Source organism: Genypterus blacodes, unplaced genomic scaffold (genome assembly GCF_046128005.1).
Source record: "Genypterus blacodes isolate CSIRO-AG114 ecotype Tasmania unplaced genomic scaffold, CSIRO-AGI_Gbla_v1 ptg000072l_1, whole genome shotgun sequence".
Lineage (NCBI taxonomy): Eukaryota > Metazoa > Chordata > Actinopteri > Ophidiiformes > Ophidiidae > Genypterus > Genypterus blacodes.
In genome coordinates this window covers 2,320,835-2,348,834 of record NW_027466882.1, presented here as the reverse complement: position 1 = coordinate 2,348,834, position 28,000 = coordinate 2,320,835, and the positions used below count along the sequence as shown (strand labels likewise).

At 41.7% G+C, this 28,000-nt stretch overlaps 3 protein-coding genes across 12 annotated transcripts; all 3 read right to left on the bottom strand.

Annotated features, from left to right (window-relative positions):
* Positions 1–389: 389 nt before the first annotated feature.
* Positions 390–5,821, bottom strand: gtf2h4 (general transcription factor IIH, polypeptide 4). Of its 8 annotated transcripts, none has more exons than XM_076157259.1 (16): positions 5,652–5,821; positions 5,447–5,508; positions 5,224–5,310; positions 4,851–4,976; positions 4,649–4,753; positions 4,322–4,453; positions 4,024–4,209; positions 3,670–3,778; positions 2,722–2,790; positions 2,552–2,635; positions 2,106–2,280; positions 1,880–2,010; positions 1,716–1,763; positions 1,532–1,610; positions 939–1,000; positions 390–737 (listed from the first exon to the last, which is right to left on the bottom strand). In XM_076157259.1, exons 4-16 carry the CDS (start codon positions 4,964–4,966, stop codon positions 627–629), a joined length of 1,407 nt encoding a protein of 468 aa, XP_076013374.1. In that variant the 5' UTR covers positions 4,967–4,976; positions 5,224–5,310; positions 5,447–5,508; positions 5,652–5,821; the 3' UTR covers positions 390–626. The 8 variants fall into 8 exon arrangements, with proteins under 8 accessions (XP_076013374.1, XP_076013372.1, XP_076013370.1 ...); XM_076157257.1 differs by having other exon boundaries at positions 5,656–5,821; XM_076157255.1 differs by having other exon boundaries at positions 5,677–5,821.
* Positions 5,822–6,756: 935 nt separating this feature from the next.
* On the bottom strand, positions 6,757–9,782 carry polr1h (RNA polymerase I subunit H). Its single transcript, XM_076157158.1, has 5 exons — positions 9,634–9,782; positions 9,177–9,296; positions 8,096–8,199; positions 7,501–7,610; positions 6,757–7,392 (listed from the first exon to the last, which is right to left on the bottom strand). Exons 2-5 carry the CDS (start codon positions 9,292–9,294, stop codon positions 7,368–7,370), a joined length of 357 nt encoding a protein of 118 aa, XP_076013273.1. The 5' UTR covers positions 9,295–9,296; positions 9,634–9,782; the 3' UTR covers positions 6,757–7,367.
* Positions 9,783–12,761: 2,979 nt separating this feature from the next.
* Positions 12,762–26,136, bottom strand: mgat1b (alpha-1,3-mannosyl-glycoprotein 2-beta-N-acetylglucosaminyltransferase b). Of its 3 annotated transcripts, none has more exons than XM_076157138.1 (3): positions 25,629–26,136; positions 19,817–20,965; positions 12,762–15,128 (listed from the first exon to the last, which is right to left on the bottom strand). In XM_076157138.1, exons 2-3 carry the CDS (start codon positions 20,669–20,671, stop codon positions 14,427–14,429), a joined length of 1,557 nt encoding a protein of 518 aa, XP_076013253.1. In that variant the 5' UTR covers positions 20,672–20,965; positions 25,629–26,136; the 3' UTR covers positions 12,762–14,426. The 3 variants fall into 3 exon arrangements, with proteins under 3 accessions (XP_076013253.1, XP_076013254.1, XP_076013255.1); XM_076157139.1 differs by lacking the exon at positions 25,629–26,136 and adding an exon at positions 25,096–25,272; XM_076157140.1 differs by lacking the exon at positions 25,629–26,136 and adding an exon at positions 24,842–25,024.
* Between the last annotated feature and the right edge of the window lie 1,864 nt (positions 26,137–28,000).

Here is a 28,000-nt window from a genome sequence, read left to right as displayed (position 1 = left end):
CCGCTTGGGAACTGGAGGGTCGCCAGTTCGAGTCCCTGCCGAGGTGCCCCTGAGCAAGGCACTGAACCCCCAACTGCTCCCCCCCCCTCTGTAATGGGTGGTAATGTAAGTCGCTTTGGATAAAAGCGTCTGCTAAATGATCGTTATGTAACGTAATGTATATTGCTTATTATTGACGTTGCTCTCCTTGACTACGAGTTAGTAAGTTGTTTTGATGAAGTGTATACCAGCAGTGTTTGAGGATTTTTGTACGTTTCATTCATTCATTCATTCTCCATAACCACTTATCCTCCAAATTTATCATCCAAATCTACACGTTGATGTTGAAGAAGACAATAATTACCCTGCCTGCAAATCACATTCAAACAGGGGAAGAAACAACATTTGAGCCGTTATTAATAACAATTTAATGAAAATACAAGACAGTAACATTTCATTAAAAACATTACATAATATAATAATGATGTCATCTTATATCTGTGGAAGTAGTAGTCTTTTGTGTCGGTATACTGACAGCAGTGAACAAGCAGCTAAACAGGAAATCCCCTGTATTTGTAAATCACCAGCACAGGAATAACTGTGATTATTGTGACACCGCTGTTGCTTCATCGTCTTCCTCTGATGTGTTAGGAGTGAGATTTCTGTCTTTTCCAGAACCTTTTGACCTCGCTGTGTCCCTGCGGCGATACCACCATCACTCTGTGAGCCACGTCCTGCCAAACCAGACAGCCCAGCCCCTGCTCGAAAACATGAGAGAGCTTTATTAAACTCAGGCTGCTATTGGATCGATGGTACAGTAAACAAAGGACTAGAAGTGGATGAGGCGTTCTCCCTATCCTGCAGACCAGCTCCAAACAGCCGTATGAGTTCTAAATGTTAACAGGTCTTAAGACAAAATGATTCACTTTTGGAGATTGGAGAAGAAGAAAATATCCAACCTGAGCTCGGTCTCGCAGCACCTCAAAGTCAGCCTGGGAGAGGAACTGGTTATAAAGCACGCCTGAGGGCGACGACATCACAAACAAGAGTGGAGAACACAGAAACATAAAGAATTATGTTGAAGGTCAGCAGAATGTCAATATTCATCCTCTCTGTTACAACTGTCAAACGTGCTGTCAGCTGAAACTCTTTCAAATGTTATTGCAGCATAACACACACTCACACAACAACAACAAACAAACTGCTTATCAACAGTGGTATCTAGTAATCATATTGGAAAATGACTCTATCACAAATCTCGGCAAAGTCCCCTCACATTTTTGAGGCCTAACTTTTCTAATGGACATTTAAACATACATGATCACTTAAATCACTTTCAATTAATAATAACATGTTTTATCCATGTTATTGAAGCAGACATTTAAAACTTCAAAAGACACACACACACACACACACACACACACACACACACACACACACACACACACACACACACACACACACACACACACACACACACACACACACACACACACACACGTACGCACGCACAAGCGCACACACGCACACACACACACACACACACACACACCCTCTGAGAATTGCAGTCGGTCCCTTTCCAGCTCCCAAAGTCTGATCTGGTCTGTGATGGTTGGGGGCAGCACTGGGCTCTGAAGCACACACACAAGATGATGAACACACACACACACTGATCATAGAGCTCAACCTGTCAACATCACTGGGATTGACAGTGTGAGACGGAAGAGGGGGTTTACCTGCTTGAGCATGACAGGGTGTGCTCTGGTCCTCAGAAAGTGAATAATCTGAGAAAGACAAAGAATTGTTACTCAAGTGTGGAGGCAACTCATTGATGTTGGATGTTCTGAGTTGGTAGATCCCTGAAGGTTGTTGCCTGAAGGAGGCTGAAGGAAGCAGACACCTGCTGGGCGGTGATGCCGTTGGCTATGGCTTGTTGCACAGACTCCCGCGTCACGTGAGCCACGACCACATTGGGGAAGCGGTAAAGCATCTCACTGAAGAGAGCAACCAAAGCGATCTGTAGTTCAGAGTCTGGGAGACATAAGATAGGTCAGTACACGCTCCTTTAGGCATGTTCAAATACCAAATCCATTATTAATTAACACTTGACATCGTTGAAGACTTACTTGTGTAAGCGTAGATGCGATAATTGGTTTCCACCACAATGAAGCTCGCATCTCCTGAACTAATGCTGGAAGCCCCATTAGAGGAGGAGGAGGAGGAGGAGGAAGCAGATTTTGCAGTGACTCCTGCAGCCAGCGTAATAGCCAGTCTGGTGGGATAGTACCGCCTTGACTTCCTCTAATGACAGAACAGCATTAAATGAAACTTGTAAAATAGCAAAACCTTTTATACAACTTACACCCATTATCTGGTATGCATGACTTTGAATGACATCATGCGCTCAAGAATAGCAACAACAATGAGGGGCAAGAAGACAAAGGCGACTTCTGATGTCGTGCAACGTAACATAAAGTGATAATCTTCCCTGATAAAGACTTGTAATGAATTTGAAATATAAGAAAAGGATACCATTTGTTACAATGGAATAAAAGTGTTTTTGGATCTTTACCTTCCTCTGGAAAACCAGTCCAAACTCCCGCAGATGCTGCAGGAAGGTGAGCAGTGACTCACTCATGCCCTCAACTGAGTAATCCTGAGAGGAAGAGCCGTCATGTGAAGACAAATAAAGCACTCGCACAGATAAACATACAATACTGCAGTGGGAAACGTTGTACTCACTCTGCCCAGAGTGGAGAAACTCAGCTGGAATAAGAATGACAGGATTTCCACCAGGTCCATCCCCCGAGTCTGCCAGACCAAAAAAGGAATTGAAGCAATTCAAACAAGAGGGAAATTATTGAAAGTAAGCCGACTTAAAACAGAAGTTTTCATATAGGAAACACTGAATCCCACAGTTTCTTCTGTGCACTTCTCTTGGAGGAACCGTTTCTCTCGGGATAAATAAAGTTCCATCTCATCTTAAGTCTAAATAGAGATGAATTTCATTTGAAAGATTTGTTAAGAGTTGTTCAAATGTCTGGATTATTTCGTAACCTCTTTGAATATAGTTACATGCCACCATATACTAAGATAACAAGTAGTTTCCTAGTAGAATTGCTACCCAGAGCTGTATTCACACACTGATCATACTCACTTAGTACCTCAATTATGTATTTGTGTATTCAGACTTTTGTGCAAAGGCATCTGCTTTACATTCTGGGGACACATTACATTTACATTACACATTCTGTTAGTTTCTCCATCCCTTTATACGGCTCTCAACATTTCAGAGCCGTTTACTATTTGTACACCGTTTTTGTCCCAGCATAACAAAATGATGTCTGATTGAGTTTGCTTCTTTACTGGGAGGTTTGGAGGTTTTTAGGCCACAGCTACGGCTACAGCTGCCCAATACGACAATACACAGAATGGATTCGTGTAATATGATGCGTCGCATTGCAGTGGAGCCGGCATACTCTTTGTAAAGACTTCAGGATTGTGTGTAGTATAGTTAGTACAATCAAAGCCTACCTCAGTTTAAATAAAGTTTTAAAATGAATGGGTAGTGTACATCGCATTTGTTTTGGAATACAAACTCTTAAATGTAAAACTAAAACTAAGCCCCCCCCCCAATAACACATTAATCTCACTCATCAACAGATCAAAGCAGTCGCTGTGCAAAGGCACCTGTGCAGTGTTCAGGTACTGCAGTGTGAAATACCACAGCTGAGACGCCGTGTCCAGCAGGAGAAACTGGAAACCGGCTGAGGTGATGTAGGGCGCCTCTCCTGGCTCACTGAGAAAAAAGATGATAAGCACAAAAAGGTTACAGTAAGTATAAGAGACAGGAATGACACAAATGTAGGTTTTGATATAGAATCCCTAATAACACATGCATTTAATCAAGATGAGGAAAGCAAACCAACATGCTTTCCAACTATTTTGAGTGTGAGTATGGTTGGGTGTGTGTGTGTGTGTGTGTGTGTGTGTGTGTGTGTGTGTGTGTGTGTGTGTGTGTGTGTGTGTATCGGGAGCGTGTACCTTCTCATGAGGCCTGCTTGTACCAGCAGCTGAGCCAGGTCCTGACTGACAGCGGCACTGGGTGAACCCACCATAAATTGCAGTATGACCTCCCAGCGCTCCATGGCGTAGCGGTCCAGACTCTCGATGTCTCGTGCGTGGCGATCGGGGCCGAGCGTGCTGCCCTCATCTGCCCAGGCTTTGCCACTGGAGATCAACACAGCGGAGGAGTTGTTCAGCTAAAATGCCTTTCAGAGTATAAATATGGATGTGATATGAATAAGAAGAGCAAGGTTTAGATTTCAAAAACCAAGTGTACCCTCCGAGCAGAGCGATCCTCAGGTTGTCCTTGAACACTGGGTTTAAAGTGTATCCCTGCAGACCTCCCTGCAGCTGCTGACTGTGCCAGAGGCGAAGTCCTGCCAGCACTGACACACACTCATCATGATCCCTACAGCAGGAAGACAAAGAGAAACACCTCAAGATCAAATAAACAGGTGTCCACACTGCAGTAGCCAGGTTTGTTCAGTCGCCAGTCCACCTCATTATGGTGACATTTGAAAGAAAGTGGTGTCAAATCTGAGCATTTTCAAAGTTCTTACATGAGTATAAACGTTCTTATTCTTCAGTGACGTCTCTAACTTACTTCTGACTGTCTTTGCGCACCCACAGAGCCACAGCTGCCTGGGGGAGGGGCTGATCCAGGAACAGCATACGCATCACATAGTTCTTAGCAAGAGAGGGGAGCTCCCTGTAGAGGATGAGACACAGTATGACATTAGACACTGACATGTTGCCGTATGACCTCTATATCACACAGTACAGAGCAGACAGTATGTGATCTGTACCTGTAGACAGCCAGACATGTGGCAGGGTGGTTGTATAATTTGTCCAGAATCTCAGGACTCAACTCTCTCAAATATTCATGGAGGTTCTTGCATTGCAGCTGGACCCGCAGCTTCATTTTCTACAAACTAAAAGGGAAATGTGAATTAGGGTTGAATCCAACACACACACACACACATATAAAGACTGAAAGTGGGATAAAGCATCAACCTTGTGTAATACCTTGTATGTTACAAGCTAAACTCATTAAATATTCTTTCTTTTCCTTGTTTGTTGAAAATTGTTTACCATTACTTTTAGTTTTTCCTCTCACATATGCGAATGATCGATCTTCAGAATGTGTTTTTGAACAGTCCCATCACTGACCATGCCCACCTTCTCTCTCCTCCTTGTCACCACGCCACATTCCAGTCCACACACTCCACTCCCATTCCACCCAGAGCCCACTTACACCTTCTGCAGCTAGAAAGATGATCCAGATCATGAAATACACACTTTAACTGTGATCACAGTGTTATTCCACTCATTGTGATCAAATGTAAGTCAAAGCTTGTACAGCTGGGTCACATGCATGAGGCGATAACAATAGCAAACCCACCTTGTCTGGACTCTCACTGATAGGTATTTTGATTCAGAAGTTGTGAGTTGCGGTACCTACAGCTGGTTAGTGAATAGAGATACAGGGATACAGTATGTAAACAACAACAACTCTAATGCGAGCTGGAAACACAAGTCCGTATAACGTAGAAAGTATATCGATATCACTACTCTATCATTTCACTTCTTCAAATTAAGAGACAAACCTACTACATATTAAAGTTCGTTTACCACAGAATATGGGAGTTCTCCGGAGTTTGAATTACGATATATTAATCAATTAAGGGTTTGTTATCGTCTGACAGCGTGTGCGGCATTGTCAGAGCCAGTGTTTGGGTCTATCACGTGATTTTAAACAGCGTTGGTTATTGGTCTTCACCTTCTTCAGGGGATCACGGAGATCGTTTAACAACCTAAAGTGTGCAATACCGCCACCTAGAGCTCTGGCATACACAGAACAGTCTAAAGAAGTCCCAACCCAACTGCTGTCACAAAACCAGAGACGCTGTGCTTATCTATTTATTAACTCTATTCATTCATAAGTGTTTGTCTTCGTTACTAGTTGATGTTGACATGATGTATTTTGTGAAGCATTCCGTTAGTGTCAAAATATATTTGAAATGTTATGTCAGCCACATTCTTCTACGCAATACTTAAGATTTAAGATACTTAATTCTAGTCATTTTGCATGCAATATAACCAAGGTTTTATCAAAAAGGTTGATTTTGACACAATACGTTAAAGTTAAACCACCTTTTTCAGGGACTTTGTAGGAGTTGGACAAATCCATTCGGTTGAATACTGATTATCTTAATAAAAAATGTCACATCAACGCATCTGCCTCAATACTTGTATCTCTCGTGTCCTCCTGTTCCTTTCCTCTCCTACACTCACTTTCTATCATGGTTGCACTATTTTGGAACTGCATTCATTTTGAAAAAGGGACCAGGGACTTACCATCTCCTCAAATCATTACATTCTCTATATCCAGCATCCATAACAGCAAATGTACTAAATTAAATAAAGTCCAGGGGGTGTTACCCCTGATCTAACAGAACAGTGACGATATGGCTTCACTATTATCACTCTGGTACAGAACAGTTACCACCTGTACAACCTGTGTCAGTCGTTAGCTCAAGTCACTGTTGCTTTATCTCCTTATGCATCTAATCCACATGTGTATCACATCTCCTAGGTCTCAGTAATATCTTTCTTTTCTCGCCCTCTGTCTCCAAAATGTCTCATAACTGCATGCTCACTGTCATGTCAAATGCTTTCGTCATTAAAAAAAGTCAACAAATAAATGATATGGTGGAATTTGTTCTGTGGGGTTTGTCACCGGAGATTCAGCTCATTGGTAAAAGCAAACAGGAGGAGCTTTCTTTCTCCTTCAGTGTAATAAAGGGTGTGTGGTTTTGTAGTTTAATGTGTATACCTTTACTGACACCAGATAAGAAAAACAATAGGACAAAAAGGGAAAATATAGGCATTTAATTTCAACCCGCCCTGCTGTGATCAGCACCATCATGTAGAAAATGAAGTTAATGTATACCAAAAGCACAACATACATGCTATGCAACCAAATAAAAATAAGATTAATGGACGACCAGTTCTAGCAGGAAAGACATCAGAAGAATTCAAACTAGTGTCGTCCGCAACAAAAACTGTGCTGGAACAAAATGAATGAAGGAAATCCTTCTCAGACGGTCCCTTGTGGACTAAGTTAAGGTTAAGTTTAGCAAAATATTTCGCCATATTGATGATTCCATATCCAGAAGGTTTTATCATTTTGCACTGTTCCCGTTATTAAATGGCTTCAGCAATAAATTGCAGAATGTTACCAGACACATAGTTCCTCGAATTGCTGTTTGTTTACATCCAACCATCTGAAAGCAGAGCTCATGTGTGAAACAGAATGCAGATCAGGAGTCCTCTTTCTCTTGATATCTGCAAATGCAAAAGAATCAAAGAAGATCCATTAAAGCGTGTACTCATCTATGGATGTGTAAAGTATATACATATACATAACTAAGGCAACTGAGCTATTTGCATTACCTGCAGTGTATACAGGTGAAGAAGACTGTCTGGCCTTCGTCTGCAGATCTCATCTGTCTGGTGTGATAAACCATCCCCTCTTTATTACAGCGGGAGCAGCGTCGGTCAATCTACAAGAGCAACAATGACACATATAAACACTCAGTCTGAATCCTCATTATGACAGTGTGCCGGACCCGACAGCTTGATTTACATTGTGCCAAATGCAAAAAATGAAAGCTTGCACTCATGTTAAATAAAGAGTTTCTACTCTCATTTGCAGATGCAATGCCAAAACCATTCTATAACTTTATTATAACTTTAAAATGGTGTAATAGTGAAGATGTGAGTGTGTGTGGTTGTGTGCATTGTAATGTTAACGTGTTACTGTAAGTGTGACAGACTCGAACAATCAATCACAAATGTAGAAGATCAACAACCTGTGTCTGCAATATATTCAGTCATAATTTAGATTTTAACACCGACAACTCCATAAAACCCAAATGGCCGAAAAAGAATTTAACTCAGATATCTTTGTTAATTCAATTAAACCTATAATTATCAAAAATACACATAGGAATCAGTAAGCGGAACATAGATTTTCATATTTCCTCACCACAGCTCCCTTCAGCTCTGAATCATCTTTATCCTCCACAGACACTGATGACTGCTCCACTGGGTTGAAGACGACTGTAGAGTGAATCTGCTGTCCTGAGAACTCTGAGAGAAAATGGTGTACGATCAGGAGGATCCATAATAAGGCTGTCATCAAAAGTATTGGACGTCATTGCTATTGTGCTTTCAGACAGAGCAGTCTCACGCACAGTTGTAGAGTTCATGTTTGTTGGGTTCAGTTAACTGTATATAGGAGACACCTGTGCAGTATGTAGGGGATCATAGCACAAACATAGCGGATGATTTCTTGCTCTACTCAACTGACCCCATAGCTAGTCTTCCAGCTGTCCTATCCATCCTTGACACATTCAGCAGTTTTTCTGGGTACAAAATCATTATTTCAAAGAGCGAATGTTACCCCAGTAATACTTGAGGTTTGCAGCTCTGCCGAACACACTTCCCCTTTAATCTCAGTAGCTCACAGTTGAAGTATCTCTGCATCAATGTGACTCGGCCACCTGCCTGCCAACTACACCGCGCTCACCACAACCCTGAAATCTGACTTTCTAAGTTGGAGCAGTTGCTGCTCTCCTTAATTGGGAAAATAAACATGACCAAAATGAATGTTCTGCCAAGATTTCTTTACCAGTTTCAATGTCTTCCTCTATTCCTACCATTTCTTTGACTCTCTCTTTGACATCACTGACGCCATCCTGGACTCTCCGCCCACACTACTGTGCCATGTTTTCACAACCTCCAGGGGCCGTGGCTTCCTGCTGTTCAAATTTCAATCTACTTGTACCTCATATTGCCTATTTTACGTCAGGGTTTACGCAATAAAACAAGAAAGACAACAACAATACTAATAATAATGCTACCTTCTTTGTCTTTATCTCGCTCTCCTTTCCCCCCTCTTTCTGTATAAAAATGATCTCCAAAATGTCCTGACACTGTATGCACACTGTCATGTAAAGTGTGTGTGTGTGTTTGTGTGTGTGTGTGTGTGTGTGTGTGTGTGTGTGTGTGTGTGTGTGTGTGTGTGTCGAGTGAATGGGGAGGTAGGACCCGGCTCTGAACTGTACCTGTTACAGGGATGGAGAAGGAGCATCGTGGGCAGCAAACTGTGTCCTGCATCCCTGGGAGAGGAAGAACATTCCCGCACTCTGGGCAAAAGTTGAGGTCAGCACTAAAACAGGACATCACTGTGCAGCGATACCACAATGCATTAGATCAGTGCAACAACAAAAACAACTGTTGCATTCATCTGTTATTTAGAGACATGAGCTGCAAAAAGCAACTGTTAAAACTGTTGATCATTTTCAGATTTACTGAACAATTCATCTTTTCAACAGGTATGATAAAATGTTTATGTCATATACATGATTGACCTGCATTAATCACAGATTATCGAAGTACGTCATTCCAGGTGGCACGTGTGTGTGACTTCGGAACTTTTGGATGTTGATAACGTTTAAATACAGCATGGTCGTTTTTTTTGGGTCACAAAACAAAGAATAGATATAAAGTTAACTGATTTACCTTTTGATGTATAAGATCCGCTGACAATGCGAAGCCGGAATACTAATAATAAGTGTTCGAGTTCAGCGTTTCTGGCGCAAGTCTGGCATTTGCATCGACGATCTGTTTTGGGTCCTTCAGCTCCCACAGTCGCACGCTGATGTCGTTGTTAGCGTCCAGCTCGAACGATGTTGTCGCCGTCAGCATTATTTCCCTGGAAGAGAAGAAATGGAGAAAGAAACAGAACGTTCATGATGTTGCGTTTCTTCCTGTCATATAATGATTGTTATGTTTGTTGTTAATATAATATATTTTGTTGTAATTGAACTGATTCAGATATTCCTTTTATTGTGATACTTATTGTTTTGCAGAAACAGTAGTATCAGTATGATAACCATTGAGTATACCTTTTAAAAAATGTAATACATTTTTTTACACAATATTAAATCTAATGGTCCACTAGGGATATGAATTTCAATAAATCACGGGATTTCATTACTCGCATTAGCGATCAGGATCAATATACACACTACAGCAATAACTGCATTGTTTTTTACAAGTCTACTTTCAAACATTATTAATGGAGACAACATAACTATTCAACTTCAAAAACTATATATATGATATATGTATATATATATATATATATTTAATATATATATATATATATATATATATATATATATATATATATATATATATATATTTAATATATATGATATAAACAACTGTAAAGGAAGTGTAAGTTGAAATGTTGAAATAGGATAAAAACGAAGACGTATGCCTGATCCAAATCAGTTTCACAGATCCAAATGTATAATTCTGGACAGGGACGACAGATGGTTTGATAGAGGCTATGTATGTAAAGATAGTAATAGTGAAAAAGATAGTGAAACCATCTCTGAACAGGGGAGGAGGTCTACGACACCACCATCAGTCCGCTGGGTGGGCAGCTGGTAGAGGTGGTACAACTCGTAGCTGGTGAGTTGTCAGTTTGCCTCCAGATAACTGCCGAGGTGCATGTGAGCAAGGCACCAAACCCCCAACTGCTCCATGGGCCCCGAAAAATGGCTGCCCTGCACCCCCTCCGTAATGCATGTGTTTGTGTGTGTGTGATATGAAGGGGTGCAAGTTAAATTTCAATTGCATGCAATTTGCTGTGAATTGCATGCAACATGATGATGAATAAAGTATCTTATTTTATTTTATCTTACAATGCTGTTCTCTCATCCGTCCCTGTCCTACACAACCACTCAGCCTCCAATGACCATTGTTACAGCAGAGAGGAGAACCCCAACCACTGTCGTCATTATCCACACCTGACCACAGTGGACTTTAATCACTCTAACTCCATCATTTTAAACATTTTAACCAGGAGTATGAACGACACTGAATATGACTCCACAGAGGTTAATCTCCACCTGTCTTCCTGATTGTGAAGGAGCCTTTCTGGTGAGAGGTGAAACGTCATCAAGCTTTTACTGGCAAGTCCAGTTGTTTCTGATTAACTTTTCTTGGATGGCTCAGTACAATTTATATACAAGCATAAAAATAGACCAATACAAGCTCCTCTGACGTGAATGACGTATCTGCACATGACCGTTATGTCTGGTGGCAGAGGTAAGTTGATCTTCCAATTTAGTAAACCTCATGTCTGAAAATGAGGCCAGAAGTGTTATTCTTCCCCTTTAAAGATCGGTCCTTGGGAATTCCCTTAGACGGGACCCCAGCCAATAACACAGTTAGGGACAGACTGGCTAGAAAGGACCCATTACTCAAAACACATATCAAAGCACGTCATGTAATTTCTCTGCAATGTCAAGTAAAAAAAAAAAAAAGTGTAAAAAGCAATTTCAATGGGTTCATAAACTCTGTCTTCAACTACATTCTGGGTAGAGACTGTGAGTAGAGTGAATATCTGAAGTTTTTGTGAGTGTTTCGCCTTGTGGTCTGTCACTTTCACTGTGTCTCCCTGCAGTTGAGCCGGCGTGTTAGATGTGACAGATCCTGCTGCGGATCTTGCATATCCACTGTGCAGTGGACCACTGACTGTGAATGCAGCTTGTCTTTATGTCGACATAAACATGTCAAACAGCACACATCATCTTCCTCTTCCTGAAGGAGTCCTGTGACTTTTGCTTTTGGAAAGACTCAAAGCAGTAGAGTGATGAAGTAGCCTGCCTGAAAGCTGCCTCACTTCTGATGGCACTTGGTACGGCAGGGTGACTTATGTTCCTCAGCTAGCTTGGTTTAGAGCAGCATATGTTGGGTCTTGAAGAAAAATGAAGCACTTTGCTTGGAAAGTAGTGTCAGGGTTCATGCAGGATCTTGAAAGGATCTTTCTTGGGTTTCCTAGTATAAGGCAGGGCAAGGATATTTAGAAAATGGAAAAATGCTTGATTTCCAGTGGATATTCTATACCAACGCTACAGATTCACGGCAGAAGGCAGACATTTATGTTCACTCTTTCCTTGCTTTGCCGTGCCTTTAACCTACCGGGATTGCAACTAAAACAATAATGATGAGAACAACGCTTAGTCCAAGGTACTGATAACAAGATATAATATTCAATCAACAAGATACAGTAATGACACTGAAGACAACTTCAGAGTCAGATCAAATCCTGGTTTATTTGAGTGCATTTGACATGACTTGAACACTTTCCATAAAATCAAAAAAAGTAGGACAATACACACACGCACGCACACGCGCACACACACCACACACACGCACACACACACACAAGCTCCTCTGACGTGAATTAGGGATGCCGCACATGAACACAGGAACATCTTGCTCCTGTAGGTACTTCTTCGCAGACATGCCCAACGCCACTGCATTAAGAAAGCTGGCATTGACAAAGTTTATTAATTAGCACTGTTGCCATACTGATTAAACCAGATTGTGGGGTTTCAATCTTGTAAAGTCAGTTTATGTGAACATGGCCGAGGTCTGTTGAGCTTCCTTCGTAGTTCAGGCCCCAGGCCATTCAATTCAGTAGACTTCTACATGTTGGTGAAACAGGAAGCAGCATGACGGGATGACAGACAGGAAGCAGGAAGAGAAAACAATAATGAGTCACAGCCGGTGTGAATGAACTGTTGCAGGTATGACACTCCTGCAAACAAAGAGGGACTCCTGCATGTGGACAAATATCAAAATAGTTCATTTTATTTATAATGTATTAAAGTTATAAACACATCAGGCAGTGGTATTACACATCACCATACATTGACATGGAAATCAATCAATCTGGATAATCTCCCAAAGCTAAATACAGTACAATGATAACCACGTATCAAGGTCTGGTCCAATCATTAGCCTTCTCATTACATAAACTAATAAAAACCCATCAAACTATCGGTTTTTTAACAAACCTAAACTTCCCCAAACAATGTCCCTGTAAGAGAGGTTTAGGGTGAAAATATTTCAGTAAAATGTCTGACCCAGCCATGTTGAATCTCAGTTGTGGTGTGGCAAACTCATTACACAGTTATAAATTCCAGAATAGCTTCACCAACATCCTGTTTAAACCTTCATTTGTGTTCCATTAATACAGTTTCATCCCCCTGTAGTGATCGCTGCCAAGGGTCCTTCCTCTGAAATGACCAACCAGTGCAGTTCTGTCCATCACAATGATGGAATTCAAACTGGGCTCTTCAGAGCAATACAAACAATGACATTACAAACGTTCCAAAACCAGTTGGAGGAGATCTGATCTAATCTGATTTAGTGCTGTACCCCCTCATCAGATGTTGAGAAAGAGGACAACGGTGCTGATAATTAAAGAAAAACTTCACCATTAGACTCACAATGTTTTTAAACAGCTAGTCACCAACAAACCAAATAATTCTGTGATAAAGTGTCATTGTAATCTCCCCCCATTGTCCCTTACTGAAAATGTACTGAAATCCTCACAGCCCCTCTGCTGGATTACACCAATGTGACACCATTTAACTCAAATCATTAATGGAACTTTTACTGAACTAAACCACCTAAGCCGGAGCTAAATTGTTTTGTTATGTTGAGGGGTGTGCACGCGCATACGCATGTCTAAAATATAAATGTCCGATGTTAAGATTAACAGAAAACTGGATAATTTAAAGGGACTCCCAAGTTCCCTGAAATAAAGAACATAACCCAGATTGTCCACTGAGGGGCGCTCAGGAAGAGGGGGCAGTTACTATCCTTAAACAGAGAAAGTCCCTTCCTGTGGGTATGAAAGCTGTCAGCCCTGGTGGAAATAACTCTGCAAAGCCTTTAGTGGAGTGGCAAGTGCCCCCTTACCCAGAAATGTCTGCAGGAGTTTCACAGGCTGCAGGAACAGAGAGCAGAACGAGTAAACAGAACTGGAGTTCTGCTCCATTGAACACAGCTGCTCCAAATGACAGGCAGTTAAACTTGCACAAAACATGTAAAGCCAATGTTTTATGGTGACAAAATTGAGGTGTTCATTGAGTGTGACATAACCATTTATGGCGGGATGGGTTCAGTTTCCCATTTTGCATTAAGCCAATACTGAAATATCTTGAATGTGAACGTTCCAGATTTCTTACTGCACGTTGATGTTTCATATGTAGCTGCTGAAATATGTGGGTGCAAGACTCCCTTAAGTCACATTTGACCAGTTGTTGGCAGCAAACAGTCTATGTGGCCCATAAACCTGACATTTCCCATCCTTCACTGCTCCCGGACTCGTTGCATGTATCCTTCATGAACAGTTACAAATACAAAGTAATATTCTTTGGTTTGAGAGGGCGTTTCTCCCTCTTCAACACCATTCACATGATATAGTCTGATAGACAATAGATCTCTCAGCTCCAGCTGATGTCGTAGTGTGTCCAGCCTTCTGGTGGAGCCAAGAACACCCGTCGCCCCCGGTACAGAAAACTGACCACACCCCTGTAGCCTGTACGAGGAACCCCGGATTTGAAGTCATCCATCACTCCTAAATTTCGAGCAAACACCTTAAAACTATCCCGACTTGAGTATTGCACCCGATATGGACCTTGTCTATTTACAACACTACCTTGCTGCAGGGCCTCAATCTTCACCAGCGGCGCACTGTAAACCTCTTTAATGAAGTTTTCATCATAGTTCTCTTTTAACAAATAAGACAAGTTGTGTTTGGTAAAAGGCACAGAATCAGTGTTTAGCTTAATGTAGCGTAGGTATTGGTCAAAGAATTGACCTAAACTGACACCTTTTCGACCAAAGGTGATAGTCCGGGAGATTTCCGGCCGGATGCAGGAGCGTTCCTTGCGCTGTTCTGGCTGGCGCATCCAGTCATCCCAGAAGGCTGAGGGCCATTTGGGTTCTAGCTCATCCCACATTTCCTTCAGAAGCATCCAGCCCAGACCGGGGAAGAAGTCTGTTCTGTAGAGGAGCTCTGCCTTGGCTGGGTTCACCAGGGCATCTCTTCCATTATCGTTCCAGGCAGAAACGCACCACAAGGATGGATCAGAGCGGAGAATGGGATAGAGAGCTCTGAAATACTCAAAAAAGTCCGGTGCTACCTGAAGGAGAGAAGAAGCACAGATCTGTGAGACGCTTCATCATTACACTAACTAGAAGGCACTGTGCATACCTATGCCAAGGCAGAGTAGTCCTACTGACAAACCAACTTTGGAAGCCAATTATATCAAAACTGAACAAGTCACTAGACTCTGGCAATGCTGGACAGGTTGAGAGACACTTAAGTGTGTGTGGTGCTGCGGTTATAAAGCTCAGTGAGGAGACGGTAGGCAGAAAAAGCAGGTTGCAAATTTACTTTCCTTTGCAAATCGACCTTGTAAGGTGTTTGTATTTGGGTCAACGACGTGACATGCATATTTGTGTGTCCAAGCGCAACTGCCTTCAAAAAAAAGTTTTTAGTTTCAATACATTTTCAGTCATTTTTAGCTCCTCAAACCCTTAAAATGGCAGAAGGCACAGCTGCGAAAACAGGTGGTAACAGAACTGTGATTAAAACTCTTGTCTTAATAGTGTAAAATGGACAATCCAGGCAAACACCTGGACAGCTTAGAGACATGTTTTGATCGTGTTACAATTCTGGGAAATGTGGTAGAGACTGGCTCATGCGTAGATAAACAGGACACAGGTAAAACCTAGGGAAAAGAAAATTTGGCCACGAAAATGTTACAATGCAAAGACAACAGATGAGAAAAACATGCAACCAATTTGCAAAGAATTTAACCAATGATGATCTGGAAAATTAAAAACGGTGTGCATTTAGAAAAAGCTATTTTAAAGTTTGAGTGTATAAACCAGTTCAGACTTGAATCTCACTGGTTGATTGCTGTACACTTTATGGGCAATAAACCTGGACTGCACCCGATTATGCCTTTTTGGACTGTTTCTTCACTCTTTTGACTCGTATTTTTGAGATTTTCACTTAGTGTTGGGAGAGAGCTCCAGAACTTGTAAGGTTACAAAAAGCAGCAAAATGCTACGGAATTGGACGCTGCAATCTTCTGCACTGAGCAACTCATGGGGGAGAAACATTTGGCAACAGTCACGTCATCTCATGATTGCGGGTCACCACACTTAATAGCAACGCCTTCTTTGAATTGCCTGGTGCATACACAAAGCACAAGACCCCTGTGATTTGCGACAACATTCACCGACAAGTGCTTGAAAAAAAAAAGAACCTCAAGAGTGGTATTTGACTGCAATGCAAGGTTTCGTCACAGATCTATAGCAGTGACTGATATACAAGCAATGTATCAAGTATGAAGCCAAAGTGGCAACATATGACGTAGATTTTCTTCACTTCCTGTGGTTGCCAAATGACTGACACAACATTTCGCTGAATACAGCACAATTGTTCACCTGTTTGTCGCAATATCGTCTCCCAGCTGTGTCAGTTCTGCCCTAAGAAGTTCCCAGCATATGTGATTGACACCATCAAACTCTTGGGATGATCATATTCCTCAAACATACCAGCTGCAGAGGGAGGAGTGGCTAGAAGACCTTCAGTGTGCCGAGATGCATCAGGCCCAAAGATTTTGGACAGCTTAGATGCCCTATGACATCACTTCTCAGTCACTAGTGCGGATGGTTACAGTGCAGTTTCAAAATGAGTGCAAAATGAAAACAAGAGGCTCTGTCGGGATTTGTTGATCAATTCCTCCCAGGAAAGTTGGAAAGAGTTGTTAAAGTGAAAAGAAAAAGTGAAAATCAGCCGCTGTGCTTGCAATGCGATGTTGAAAGCAGAACTGCAGCTAGAGCTGGAAAATCCAACCTTCTGGATGGACAGCAACAACAGTGCTTAAGTGCATTAGGAACTAAACTAAGATGTAAGTTCAGTGATTCCCCTGCATCTAGCCTGGAACAGACTGGAAGCCCAATCCTGCTGCACTTCATTCTTTGTCATACTACCCTCTATCACTCGTCTCTCCCAACCAAGATCTCAAAGTGCACCAAAAACCCTGTGGTACTCAATACAGGTACCACTTTGTAAATGCATGTCCCTTGGGTTCAGTTCATAACAACTACCTGTCCCCTCCATCATATTTGGATGAATTTGACTAATGGAGTAGGCCTGTTTTTTCTATTTTTCTTTCTTCCCTTTATCTGCCGCAGCTTGTTGCGTCCATGATCTGTTCAGTTTTCTGCACATCCATTTTTGTTTCACCTAAATCTTTCTGGAATGGTAAATGATGCCATCCAGCACACCTACACCGACCATATCATCATACTAACAACAGTGATATCCAGCAGGTTTACACTGATATAACCATAACGGATTGTTTTTTTCCCCCATTTCTTGTTTGTAATAAATATTATTATGGTTCTTTTTCCCTCTCTATGTATAAAAACCTCACAAAGTGAACCCATACTCGCTGATGACCTTTTTCTCTTCATGGAAAAGGCAAAGAGATCTCAGTCACTTTGCTTTCTTAGGGAGAAAAGGGTATTGTAGTTGTTGTGTCAGAGGAGGAAAGAAATACAAACTAATGTGTCCAATGGACTGGATTAACTCAACAGAAGAACACAGCGGAAAAGGAGATGTAGAGAGCCACACTAGGTGGTCAAACCTTGTCTCTTGAAGATATTGACTAATGCTTTATGTGCCATCATTCAGTACTGCCAACTGGAAAGTTTCAGTGTTGACATAACTGCTTTGAAAAATAGAACATCTGGAGCAGGGGTCAGCAACCTTCACCGTCAAAAAAAGCCATGTTTGACCATTTGGGCCCTCCAAAAAATATTTTAGCCTTATAATGAAGGTAAGACAACCTATTAAGGCTAAATTAGCCAACATCATAATTTTCATTTACATTGTTTATGAGCAGTCAATAAATGTTTTACCACATCTGACTTATGGTTCTCATTCTTGTATATTTGCTCTACTTCGCCTATCGCAGCAGTTCCAGGGAAAACAGCGGGAACAGGTAGGTACAGGTAGGTGATGCACGGTGTAAAAGCTACACAATTTTACAATTAAAGAAGGTAAAAATCCCTTACGAATACAATAGATGAAAATCCAAAATTTTCGACAAAATAACCGTTGTTCCTTTCCATAGATTTTTTGTCAAAGCCACAAGGAACCACTGGAGGGCAAAAGAGCCACAAGTTGCTGACCCTTGATCTGGAGTGAAGAAAAGCGGTCACATTTACACACTTGAGCCAATGTTGGAAAAGGGCAAGGCCTTGAGGGTGGGAAGGCAGGCTCAGCAAAGTAGCAATACCTGATGGAAACACCCAGTCTTTCTTGCTAAAGATTAGCACATTCTCACTCTCAACGTATGCCACTGACATGAGCAATCAGGACATTGCAGAAGAGATCACATGCTTTCCAGATTTCGTCTGCAGGACAGGATCAGAAGCATTAATGCAGCTGCCAGACAGATCCTCTCTTCCTGCGTTGTTTGCAGACATTATAGGGGAAAGCTGGGTGGACAAAAGAGGGCAGATTTTCACAAGGAAAGACTGAAACCTGACCCCCCACCATTCACAAATGTGGATAGTGATTATTTTGCCCTGTCAAACACTATGGAGTTATCTTCAGCCCCTTGGCCAGCACACATGGAAATGGCACACACCAGTTCTTGCAACAATGCACTACGCATTCATTTCCAGAAGGGGCCAACTTAGAAAGCCTAACTTTCTGGAAACAGAACGTGAACTGAGAGAAGCTCTGAATCACATTAAAAATTCAAAATCCATAACTTCAGTCTGGAGTGAAATGGAGTTGCAATACTCCATATACCGGTGTCACATCATGTCAAAGCATGGGAATGATCTATTTGCATAGTCACAAAGGTGCTCAACTCTGTACTTCATCAGCAAAAGCTGGATGATGAAGGATTCCAAACTCATCTGTAATGTGGAAGCCATATTGAATGGACGTCCCCTCACCAGGCAACAATAAGGAGCCGAGTAGTCTAAGCCGATTTTGATGTGTTGGGTATAATATATTCTATATTGCTCAACAGAGGGCGTGAACAGAAAGAAAAGAAAAAGAAATTGAAAGCCTTACCCCTTCCACATAAACCTGGCCAATCGCTGTGTGAAGGGGGCATGTGGTGGTGGTGTGCTTGATATAGGTAAAGTTAAGTTAAATATATATATATATCTGAAAGGACACATTGAAGCTCAAGGCCAAAGTACACTTCATCCATATTGCTTGTGAGAGAGTCCAAAACTGGGTTGAAAGTACTGATTTGTCAGCTGGGGTTTCTGTCTTTAAACTTTAAGCTGGAAGGACGGTTCAAGGTGCTGTGTTTGGTGCATCTGTTGTTGTTGTCAAAAAATAACTCCAGTACATTAGATAATTCAATTGTTTCAAGTAATGCTGCAGTATCAAAGTCATACTAATAATAAAAGTGATTTGGTGCCAGTTAGGACCAAATGATCTTTTGAACAAAAGTATCGTTTTAGGATTCTTGTGCCTGGCTAAGATGACCTCTGTGAAGGTTAAAAATAATGTTGACTTGTTGTACAGACAGACAGTTTTATTTAATGAGGTGTGTTTTTGTAGAATGTAGAACTTGCAATTGGCAATTGGTTGAAATTGTTATTGCATTAATTTCCATTAAGTAAATGCAAGTACAATATCGGCAGAAATATTTTGCTGTTATGACATTTGCTATTTGCAGTTATCCTGTACAATCTGATGCATTAGAGAGGGTTGGCTTTTACACTGATGCATTACCATCATAAATTATAATGTGACTAAGATTTTTGGTCGCACACTCACCTCCAGGTCATCCTCCACGATGACCACCGTCGACTGGGAGAACGTGTTGAACACTTGGTTGAGTGCCCAGCGGTAATGTCTGGCAATTTTGTAGTAGCCCTGGAACTTCCTGTGCTCTGGTCGGACTCTGATGTCAGACAGATCTGGTTGGCTAATGTGCGTCACTTGCTCACCGTATGAGCCAATGACACGAGCTGTCTCGCCGTGGCCACAGTCCTGACTGACAATGATTGGAAAGAGTTCTGGCGAGGGGCGGTATTGTATCAGTCTGTCAAGGCTTCGTTTTACCGTGACTCTGTCACAAGCGATGACCAGGATGGGAATAACAACTGGGCTGGCAACAGAAACCTCTAACTTGTTCTCATCTAGCTTATCTTTTATTTCAGAGTCCTGCACAGAATGCGGCGCTCCTGTAGTAATATGATTCTGTGTGTCTTTTATTTCTGCTTGGTCCTTCTTATCCACATTGTCTTCCAGAGGAACAGGAGTCTCAGGCAACTGGAGAACAGTTTCTTTCTTGTGGTCTTCTTTTGCACCATCTGTTTCTCTTTTCCCAACATCCTTCTGCCGAGCCCAGGCAGCCCTGTGACTTTCAATCTGTTTAAGGAGCTTCTTCTGGGTCTCCAGCTGGACTTCAACCTCTTCTGCCAATCGGATGACCTCGCCAGCTAGGTTGACCTGCCCCGCTTTCCCTCTGCCCCAGTCCCACTCTTCCTTTCCCCCCGGTTCAGCTCCTCCACCTTCTCCAAGGCGGCCAACTGGAGGACGACCCCACAGATAGAGCAGGAGCAAAGCATTCCAGGCGACGAACAGGAAAGCACCACAAAGTATAAGAGAACCTTTCTTGCGAACCATGGCCCAATGACGCCACAAAATGGATAAGGTTGAGTCAAAGGATGCAGGTTGGGAAGAAATGATGGAACCAAAGTGGGACAGATGTGTCAGTTTGGGATGAAGCTGAAAATGAAAATACTGAATAGGAAACTCATTCCATGTTTTGGTAAGGAGGATGTTTTACATGCTTTTACTTTGGAGCGCATGTAGAAGGAACACTGAAAAAGGGGGGTTCCAGAAGAAAGGTAAGACTAAAAAAGAGGAGGGCGGGGTTAGGGAAAGTGACTCGTTGGATGTTATCCTTCAGCCATCGTCCTGCAAAGAGAGCAGAAAAGGAACAATGAGCAGCTGAATCGCATATTTCCCCAAAGAACAGAAAAGGGTAGAGTGATGGCCACTTTATCTGTGATGTCCAGCAATGCTGACAGGATTTCCTGTTCTTCACCCTGTGATGCACAATCCATCACTGCACATCTCAAACAAGTCAAAAGATCACGAGTCGTTTCCTGGACTGCTCTTTACTTGTCCCCAATGGTTCTCTTCTGAGAGGAACACACTTGATTCAGAGTTTTCTTTTGTTTTCACACTGTTCAGAGAGCTTTAGTAAGAATTATTCCCCTAAATCCCTCATATCCAAAAATGAAAGAATGTCTCTTTCGTCACAAAGAATTTCAATGTACAATATTAACCTGTGTTTTTCTATGCAAATGACAATAAACTCTTGAAACTTGAAACTTGAAACTTGAAACTTGAAACTTTACTTGCATGCTAAAAAAGTGACCCCGTACCGATACTGAAATTCTACTTCCTGAAAATTTATACCAGTATTATTGCAAGAGTCGAAGATTAACTAGATTTGGCTCTGCCATGGGTTGTCGTCTTGGAACAATGTACTATTTTCAGGCAGCTCAGACTCACAGAAAGAAGCATAATAGCACAGTACCCAAAAGTTGTCATTAAAGCTTTCTTTTAGACTCAAGACTTCGTAATGCCAAATGCTTGGCTGAAAAAGTCAGCAGTTCATATATTTCGGTGATCCTGGGATATTAGCTCCATTCAATCCGATAAATTGAATTCATAGTACACATGCAAAGGCTGTATTCTCAAATAAAACATCAGCAAGACAAATTTTAAAATTTAAGGGAGATAGTGCTGCACCTAATTATTTTTTTGATAAGTTGATTAATCTACAGATTTTTTATTACTAAATTTAATGTAACAATTAATTTCCTCAAAACAAATATCAAGCTTGTGTCATTAATATTTACCTTTTTTATTCAATCATCTTCTCTCAACAAGAATCAAATGTAACAAAACAACACATGCACTGCATTATTCCACAACAAAAAATAGCCCGGTTTTAACTGACAATCTCCGTTTTTCAGTCCAAAATTAAATTAAAGCAAGTGCTTATTCAATTCAAGCCAACAAAAATAAATGTGGCAATGTAATATTCAAGTCAGGAACAAATGTGCAACCTCAAGCTTAGTAGCCCAAATCATCTTGCAGTAAAATTTGAGCAATTCAAGTATTCTTGTGTTACACAAGAATAACTAAAACTTTTAGTCTGAATCAACAACATGAACATTAACAAAATCCATTTCAAGTGACTACTACAAACAGAAACCCGTTCCGCGTGTCGATAATTCTAATATATCATGCTTGGTGGGTGAGGAACTTACAGCGCTGTCTTGCGCTTCGGGATACTTTCGCTTCAGGTGTTCGTGCATAATAGTTGTACTGCTGTGATAAGTAATTTTCGAATTTGCAGATCAGGTCTACATTGTTAGGTGTCTTTCTAAGATACTCCCTAACATGATTGTGGGCGAGTTTTTTTCGCCACAGCTTGTTCTCCGCTGGAGTCTATGCTTTTACCTGGAGTCGCCATTTTATTCTATTGTGACGCATTGACGAACTTTATGCAAATCGATGTATTTTCGTAATCGATTACGTCGACTACTTTGAAGGGTTGCCCCAGGGAGTGTCTACTTTTGCCAAGTAGAAGATAAGTAATTATTGTAAATTATTGTATTTTAAAAGCCTAAATAAGTGAGGTCCAGTCCCACTGTAACTCTGATTTGTGGTGTTCAGTGTTTTCAGTAATAGTGCGTATAAATCTTAATGACTGCATACTCCCTGTGCTTTGAAAGGGAAGCATTGTAACTTCTGCCTATAGTAGTGTGGACAATTGACCAATTATTGATCAACAAAATGCTTAAAAGGTTTGGTTAAGAAGAAGACGATCAGTGAAGAAGCCTTTCAGATGAGAGGTGAAACCCCTTCAAGCCTTTACCGGCAAGTCCAGCTGACTAAGATGAACTTTCCACCCGCTGAAACCCTGACCTGGATAACAGGGAACCTTCACAGACAGTCAAGAAAAAAGAGAAAAATGTGCATGCCTAGTAAGTGATTATAGTCTGTTCATCTAGCGGCATAGCAAATCACATTATGCTTACAGGATTTGTATTCTTTGCAGTATAGAGCTGTTTTTTTTGGAACTGATGAATATTGCTTATTATCTTACTGATCGCTGTTGGAACAATTAGTGAGCAGCAGCGTTGCAATAGCAAAACACATCTGTGCTGTACAATTTAGCATATAACATAGCAGCTCAGAAATAACAGACGTTAGTACAGCTGCTGCACCATCATCAGCTGGTTGCAATGTCCAAACTAAGCCCATGAATGCTAACCAAAGATCAAGAGTGCAGAATTAGTGGCATTTAATACCTACTAACATGATGCTAACCAACAAGAGTGTATGCTAGGCTACCTGCCCGTATCATATACAGGTCAGTTAGTCAAGATGGCTGGTTCTGTCACCTGTGAGGGACTACAAGGACCGGCAAGAGCTTGCAAAGAATATGATTTTCTTACAATACCATTCTATGCCGCTTCACAGAACTGCAGTGGCCATAAACGTCAGGTCCGAGAATGCCACCAACATTCACTACAGTGGGTCTTTTTTTAATTTTATTTATAAATCGAGCAACGCTACAATTTACATCGGCAATTCGACAAAAACTCAGAGCCAAGTATGCTACGCTTAGCCTAAGAGAAAAGCAACAAAAGGTACAATTAAAGGCAGCCTGCATTCTCAGCAGAATGTTTGCAAAAGTTACAGCTACAAATCATGCAGCAGTGAAAGACAGCTTTAGTGTGGCTGAAGAAATCAACCAAAAAGTAAAGGTAATAAATAGGACTTGATAATATTTGCCTGATGGGAAAGCGCAATTAACAATGTAAATCATTAAATTGCTTCTCCTGTTTCTCTGTCTGTCAACACAACTTTTTTTGGCCAACTTCCACCTTTGACTTCCCTGTACAAATGTGGAAGTGGTGACACGGGTCTATTCAAACAACAGCCACTACCGATAGTCTCTGTCCGTGACAGTAAATGTATGTTGTGTTGCTGCAAAGTGAAGGAGGGTTGAAGAAATTAACTCTGTAGAAGATGAAGGTCACACCACGTCCTCCTCAGGATTGGAAGTGCCTAAGCCAATTAGTGCTGATAAATACAGACCAACAATAATCCACTAAGGATGCTTGCCTACACAAACTTTATGCAGGTCAAAACAGTTAACTTCTCCACCTTAACCCTAACAAAACAACAAAGACACCAACTTGTATACTTTGTGTATTTTCCCATGTTTATATTGCATGTGTTTATATTGCTAAGTTAGTTAGACACCTCATTTTGCTTGCTGCCGTACCTCCGTAAATTTCTCTGTGTGGAACAAATAAATGTGTAGCTTATCTAAAATTATCTTAACTGTTCGATGGCTTCAAGGAGGACTGGTCAACTCTGACAAGTCAGAGGACCATCAACATCATTTCTACTGCACTTTACTGCTACTTTCATTTTTAAACATATGTTAATGCTGCATGGAAAGCTGCATTGTTCGCCTGACCTCAGTAGAGTTGTTTTGCATTGTGAACTTCTAATGGAGAGACCTGTCCTGTATCTGCATGCTGATTTTACTATAGTAAAATAGGATCAATGGCTGCCTGGAAGACAGGAAACACACAAATATCTACAATAAACAAATCTTGGTAATGGTTGGCTCTGACCTTTACTAAAGAATCTAATACACTTGTATAATTAGTTAAAACATACACAAGCAGTCACTTCTGTGTGTGTGTGTGTGGGGGGGGGGGGGGGGGGGGGGGGGGGGGAGAGAAAGAGACGTACCGTTGGTAGAGTTGTACAGTAGTTTCGAAGAATAGCTGCTTTAGCCAAAGAAGGAGCACTAACTATTCCCAGCTGCAGCTCAACAGTTGCAAAGTTAAGCTTGAAACCACAACTCGTTCTGAAATACTGAGACACTGGATGCAGTAAGAACAGCAGAAGAATTAGTCCGATCTTTAACAACAGGAAAGTAAGAACTCTACTAACTAAACGGATTAAATCGCCAACAATAGATTAAAATCTAACGTAAAGTGTACCTTCAACTCCTTGGAGATCTGTCACGGCTCCCTGTCCAATTAAAGTAAGTTAGAGACAGAAGGAGGTAGGATGGTAAACGCAGGAGCAGGATGGGGGAGTGGGAGGAAACTGTTAAATCTGCTCCTCCCTCCCCCAGACAACGTGGAGTTGACTGGTGGAATCATACCGGACAGCTCACCGGGGCATCATACTGTGAACCAGCTGCCTCGCATCTTGTGGACATTGTGGAAAGGCAACTCTGGCGCTCAGGCCTCCGAAGCTCGGTGATATTTTGATCTAATCTGATGCAAAATCCCACTATGAATCACAGTAAAGCCCAAAGCATCCGACTGCTTGTAATCGGATACAGATACATTTACAGTCTGACAGTGTTTACATTACCTTTCTTTCACGTTCATCATTCTGACTGTCAGCTCCACGTGAAAGCACACAAGACCCGCTATACGGGCGTACAGTTTGCTAGCTTGTCTCCGTTCACCAGCAAAAGCAGAGCTTTCTGAGTGAAGGCACGGAGGCAGCTGGACACACTCACCTCTCACTAGCTTCGGAGCGGCTCTCTGTGGCTGCCATCCTGGAAGCTGCTGTACTGTGCGGCTAGCTGACTGGCTAGCTAGCTAACGTCAGCTATTAGAGCCAACCTGGTGTTTTCTTCACACACAGCACATCTCTGAACGGCTCCGGTGCAGCTGGACTTCCGCCTCCCATTCCGCACGACTAGCTGCTAACGTTAGCTGCTACCGCGGCGGCTCTCCACACAATGTTCTGCCGTCAGCAGCTCGCACGGTGCCCGGTCAGCTGCTCTGCTTCAGTCCGCTCATACATGGCAGTATTGCTCATCTGACTGTACACACAAACTACACTTCCGGGTTATTGACTCGTTTTAGGACTGAGATGAGCCGTGTTATTTTTGCCCACCCTTGCTCCGACAACAGGGATGTGATTGGTCAATCACTATCGTACTTAATTCAGGTTACACATCGTTGTCGATGATAAATCTAGGTTTGTCTGTTTTCGATTGTGGTGGGCTTCATGTCAGTGAGTACTCCACGAGCCGCGAAACCGTGAGACGGGGAGCGGAAACTTACAAAATGTGTAACAGTCGTTTAGGCTCGGCGGATATCTTCGGACACAAGTCACTCACACTATCATTACGAGCGTGGCAAGCAGCGATTTTTTCCCAAAACAAACACTCTCACTGATGGTGCCACTATTTATTACAACGTAACTACATCTTAAAGTTAATAACATTAAATACTACTATTAACAATTAAAGAGAACGTTCATGTGAATAACAGTTACTACCACTATTATTGAATAATTAAAGAAACCAATCACAGTACGATAAAACAGTAAACGCACTGGGGATTATGTGGATACTTGGTAATTATGGGTTAGGGACTTCCAATAATCCCTAAACATGCTACATTAACATTTGAACAGCGCAGAAGTCTGCAGGGGTTTCAGGGCTGTGTGTTCAAAATGTTAAGTAATTGAATTGAACATACTTTTTCACTGTCACCAGGATTACCGCCAATCCAGTACACTAATAAAGAGGAATTTCATGATATTGCATTAAAACAAAGAACACATATATTAGTACTTTTAATAAGACGTTATTGAAATAAATTTTAGGTGTATCACTTACTTACACCATGATTTAACCAAGGTTTTTTTAGACACCACCTGCTTTTGCATTGGAAATCCCTCACCCTCCTGCTATTTATCAATGGCTGAAGGACATGATGATTTTTCGTAAACTCGAGAAGATCAAGTATACTATGAAAAGACACACTAATAAACCATCAGAAATTACCTATTTCACAGATCTACATGCTTTTCTGTAGCTGCTTTAACCACTGGTTGACATCACCCTGTAACAACTGTACCTATGAGATCATCCCGTCCACACTACTGTGTCATGTTTACACAACCATGGCTTTCTGCTGTTGCCGTTTGTCCCTCTATTGTTTCAATTAATTTGAACATTACATTGCCCAGTTTGCTTCAGGGTCTCAGTTCTCCTTTCTGGCTCTGTGCCCCCCCCCCCCCCACACACACACTGTCATGTCAAATGCTTTCTTTGATAAAAAACAACTAAAATAAGTCAGTTTTGAGTAATAGGCAATTCGAGCAGAGTTCAGTGCTTAAGTAAACTATCAGACCAGTCGGAAAACTTTAAGCTTGGTCAGTGTCGTGTTCAAAATCTTCTTCAGGCCGGCAAGAAGGACTTCAAGTTGAGAGAGGTCACACTTAAGCTGTTTATTAAGCAATAGAGGTTACAGCAATAGAGGTTACGGAGTATTGACTCAGCTGAGGTCTCATGGTCTCAGCTGAAGTCTCATGCGTTTCAGTGGTCCACAGACTGCAAGCAGTTAGCTGGCTACACTTTCACTTTAGGCCCAAACTCAGGATTTTATAACAATATATGTGCAATGTGGATGTGTCTCCTCCTTTGTGTTGGCTTCTGGTTGGTGCACAGGTCATTCCTTTTCTCGCATCCTGTGCATTGCAGATGATATGGAGGTGGCGTCTTCACCATATTGATTATTCAATCACCACCTCTACCTGTAAACCCGGTCCAATGATCACACCGTGCAACATCCCCGATGTGCAACATGTAATGCATTCAGTCATTTGATTCACTCATTGACCCAGAAACCCTTTGTACTTAATACAGCTGTCCTTTGATAGGCTTTTTACTTCGTTAGGCTCTTATCCTAACAGTGCTCTTTATTGCCTTGCACTATCCACTCCGCTGTTGCAACATGTGAACTTCCCTGCTGCGGGACGAATAAAGGACTATCTTCTCTTATCTTGTCAGTTATAGATGACCTTAGTTGGACCTTGTTACTGTGCTCTTTGAATTCCTCCCTCTCTGTGTCAGCAGGCTCTTCCTCACTCATA

What these genes read in the sequence shown, in the direction of transcription:
- gtf2h4 (XM_076157256.1), bottom strand. Translation starts at nt 4,966, where the DNA reads ATGAAGCTGCGGGTCCAGCTGCAATGCAAGAACCTCCATGAATATTTG. An exon ending in GTTTCTCCACTCTGGGCAGA is followed by an intron (nt 2,636 to 2,721) that starts GTGAGTACAACG and finishes TCTTCCTCTCAG; the next exon opens with GATTACTCAGTTGAGGGCAT. An exon ending in ACCCTGTCATGCTCAAGCAG is followed by an intron (nt 1,611 to 1,715) that starts GTAAACCCCCTC and finishes TGTGTGCTTCAG; the next exon opens with AGCCCAGTGCTGCCCCCAAC.
- polr1h (XM_076157158.1), bottom strand. Translation starts at nt 9,294, where the DNA reads ATGTCCTGTTTTAGTGCTGACCTCAACTTTTGCCCAGAGTGCGGGAAT. An exon ending in CAGAGCTGAAGGGAGCTGTG is followed by an intron (nt 7,611 to 8,095) that starts GTGAGGAAATAT and finishes TTGCTCTTGTAG; the next exon opens with ATTGACCGACGCTGCTCCCG. An exon ending in TTCACCTGTATACACTGCAG is followed by an intron (nt 7,393 to 7,500) that starts GTAATGCAAATA and finishes TTGCATTTGCAG; the next exon opens with ATATCAAGAGAAAGAGGACT.
- mgat1b (XM_076157138.1), bottom strand. Translation starts at nt 20,671, where the DNA reads ATGGTTCGCAAGAAAGGTTCTCTTATACTTTGTGGTGCTTTCCTGTTC. An exon ending in TCGTGGAGGATGACCTGGAG is followed by an intron (nt 15,129 to 19,816) that starts GTGAGTGTGCGA and finishes TCTCTCCTTCAG; the next exon opens with GTAGCACCGGACTTTTTTGA.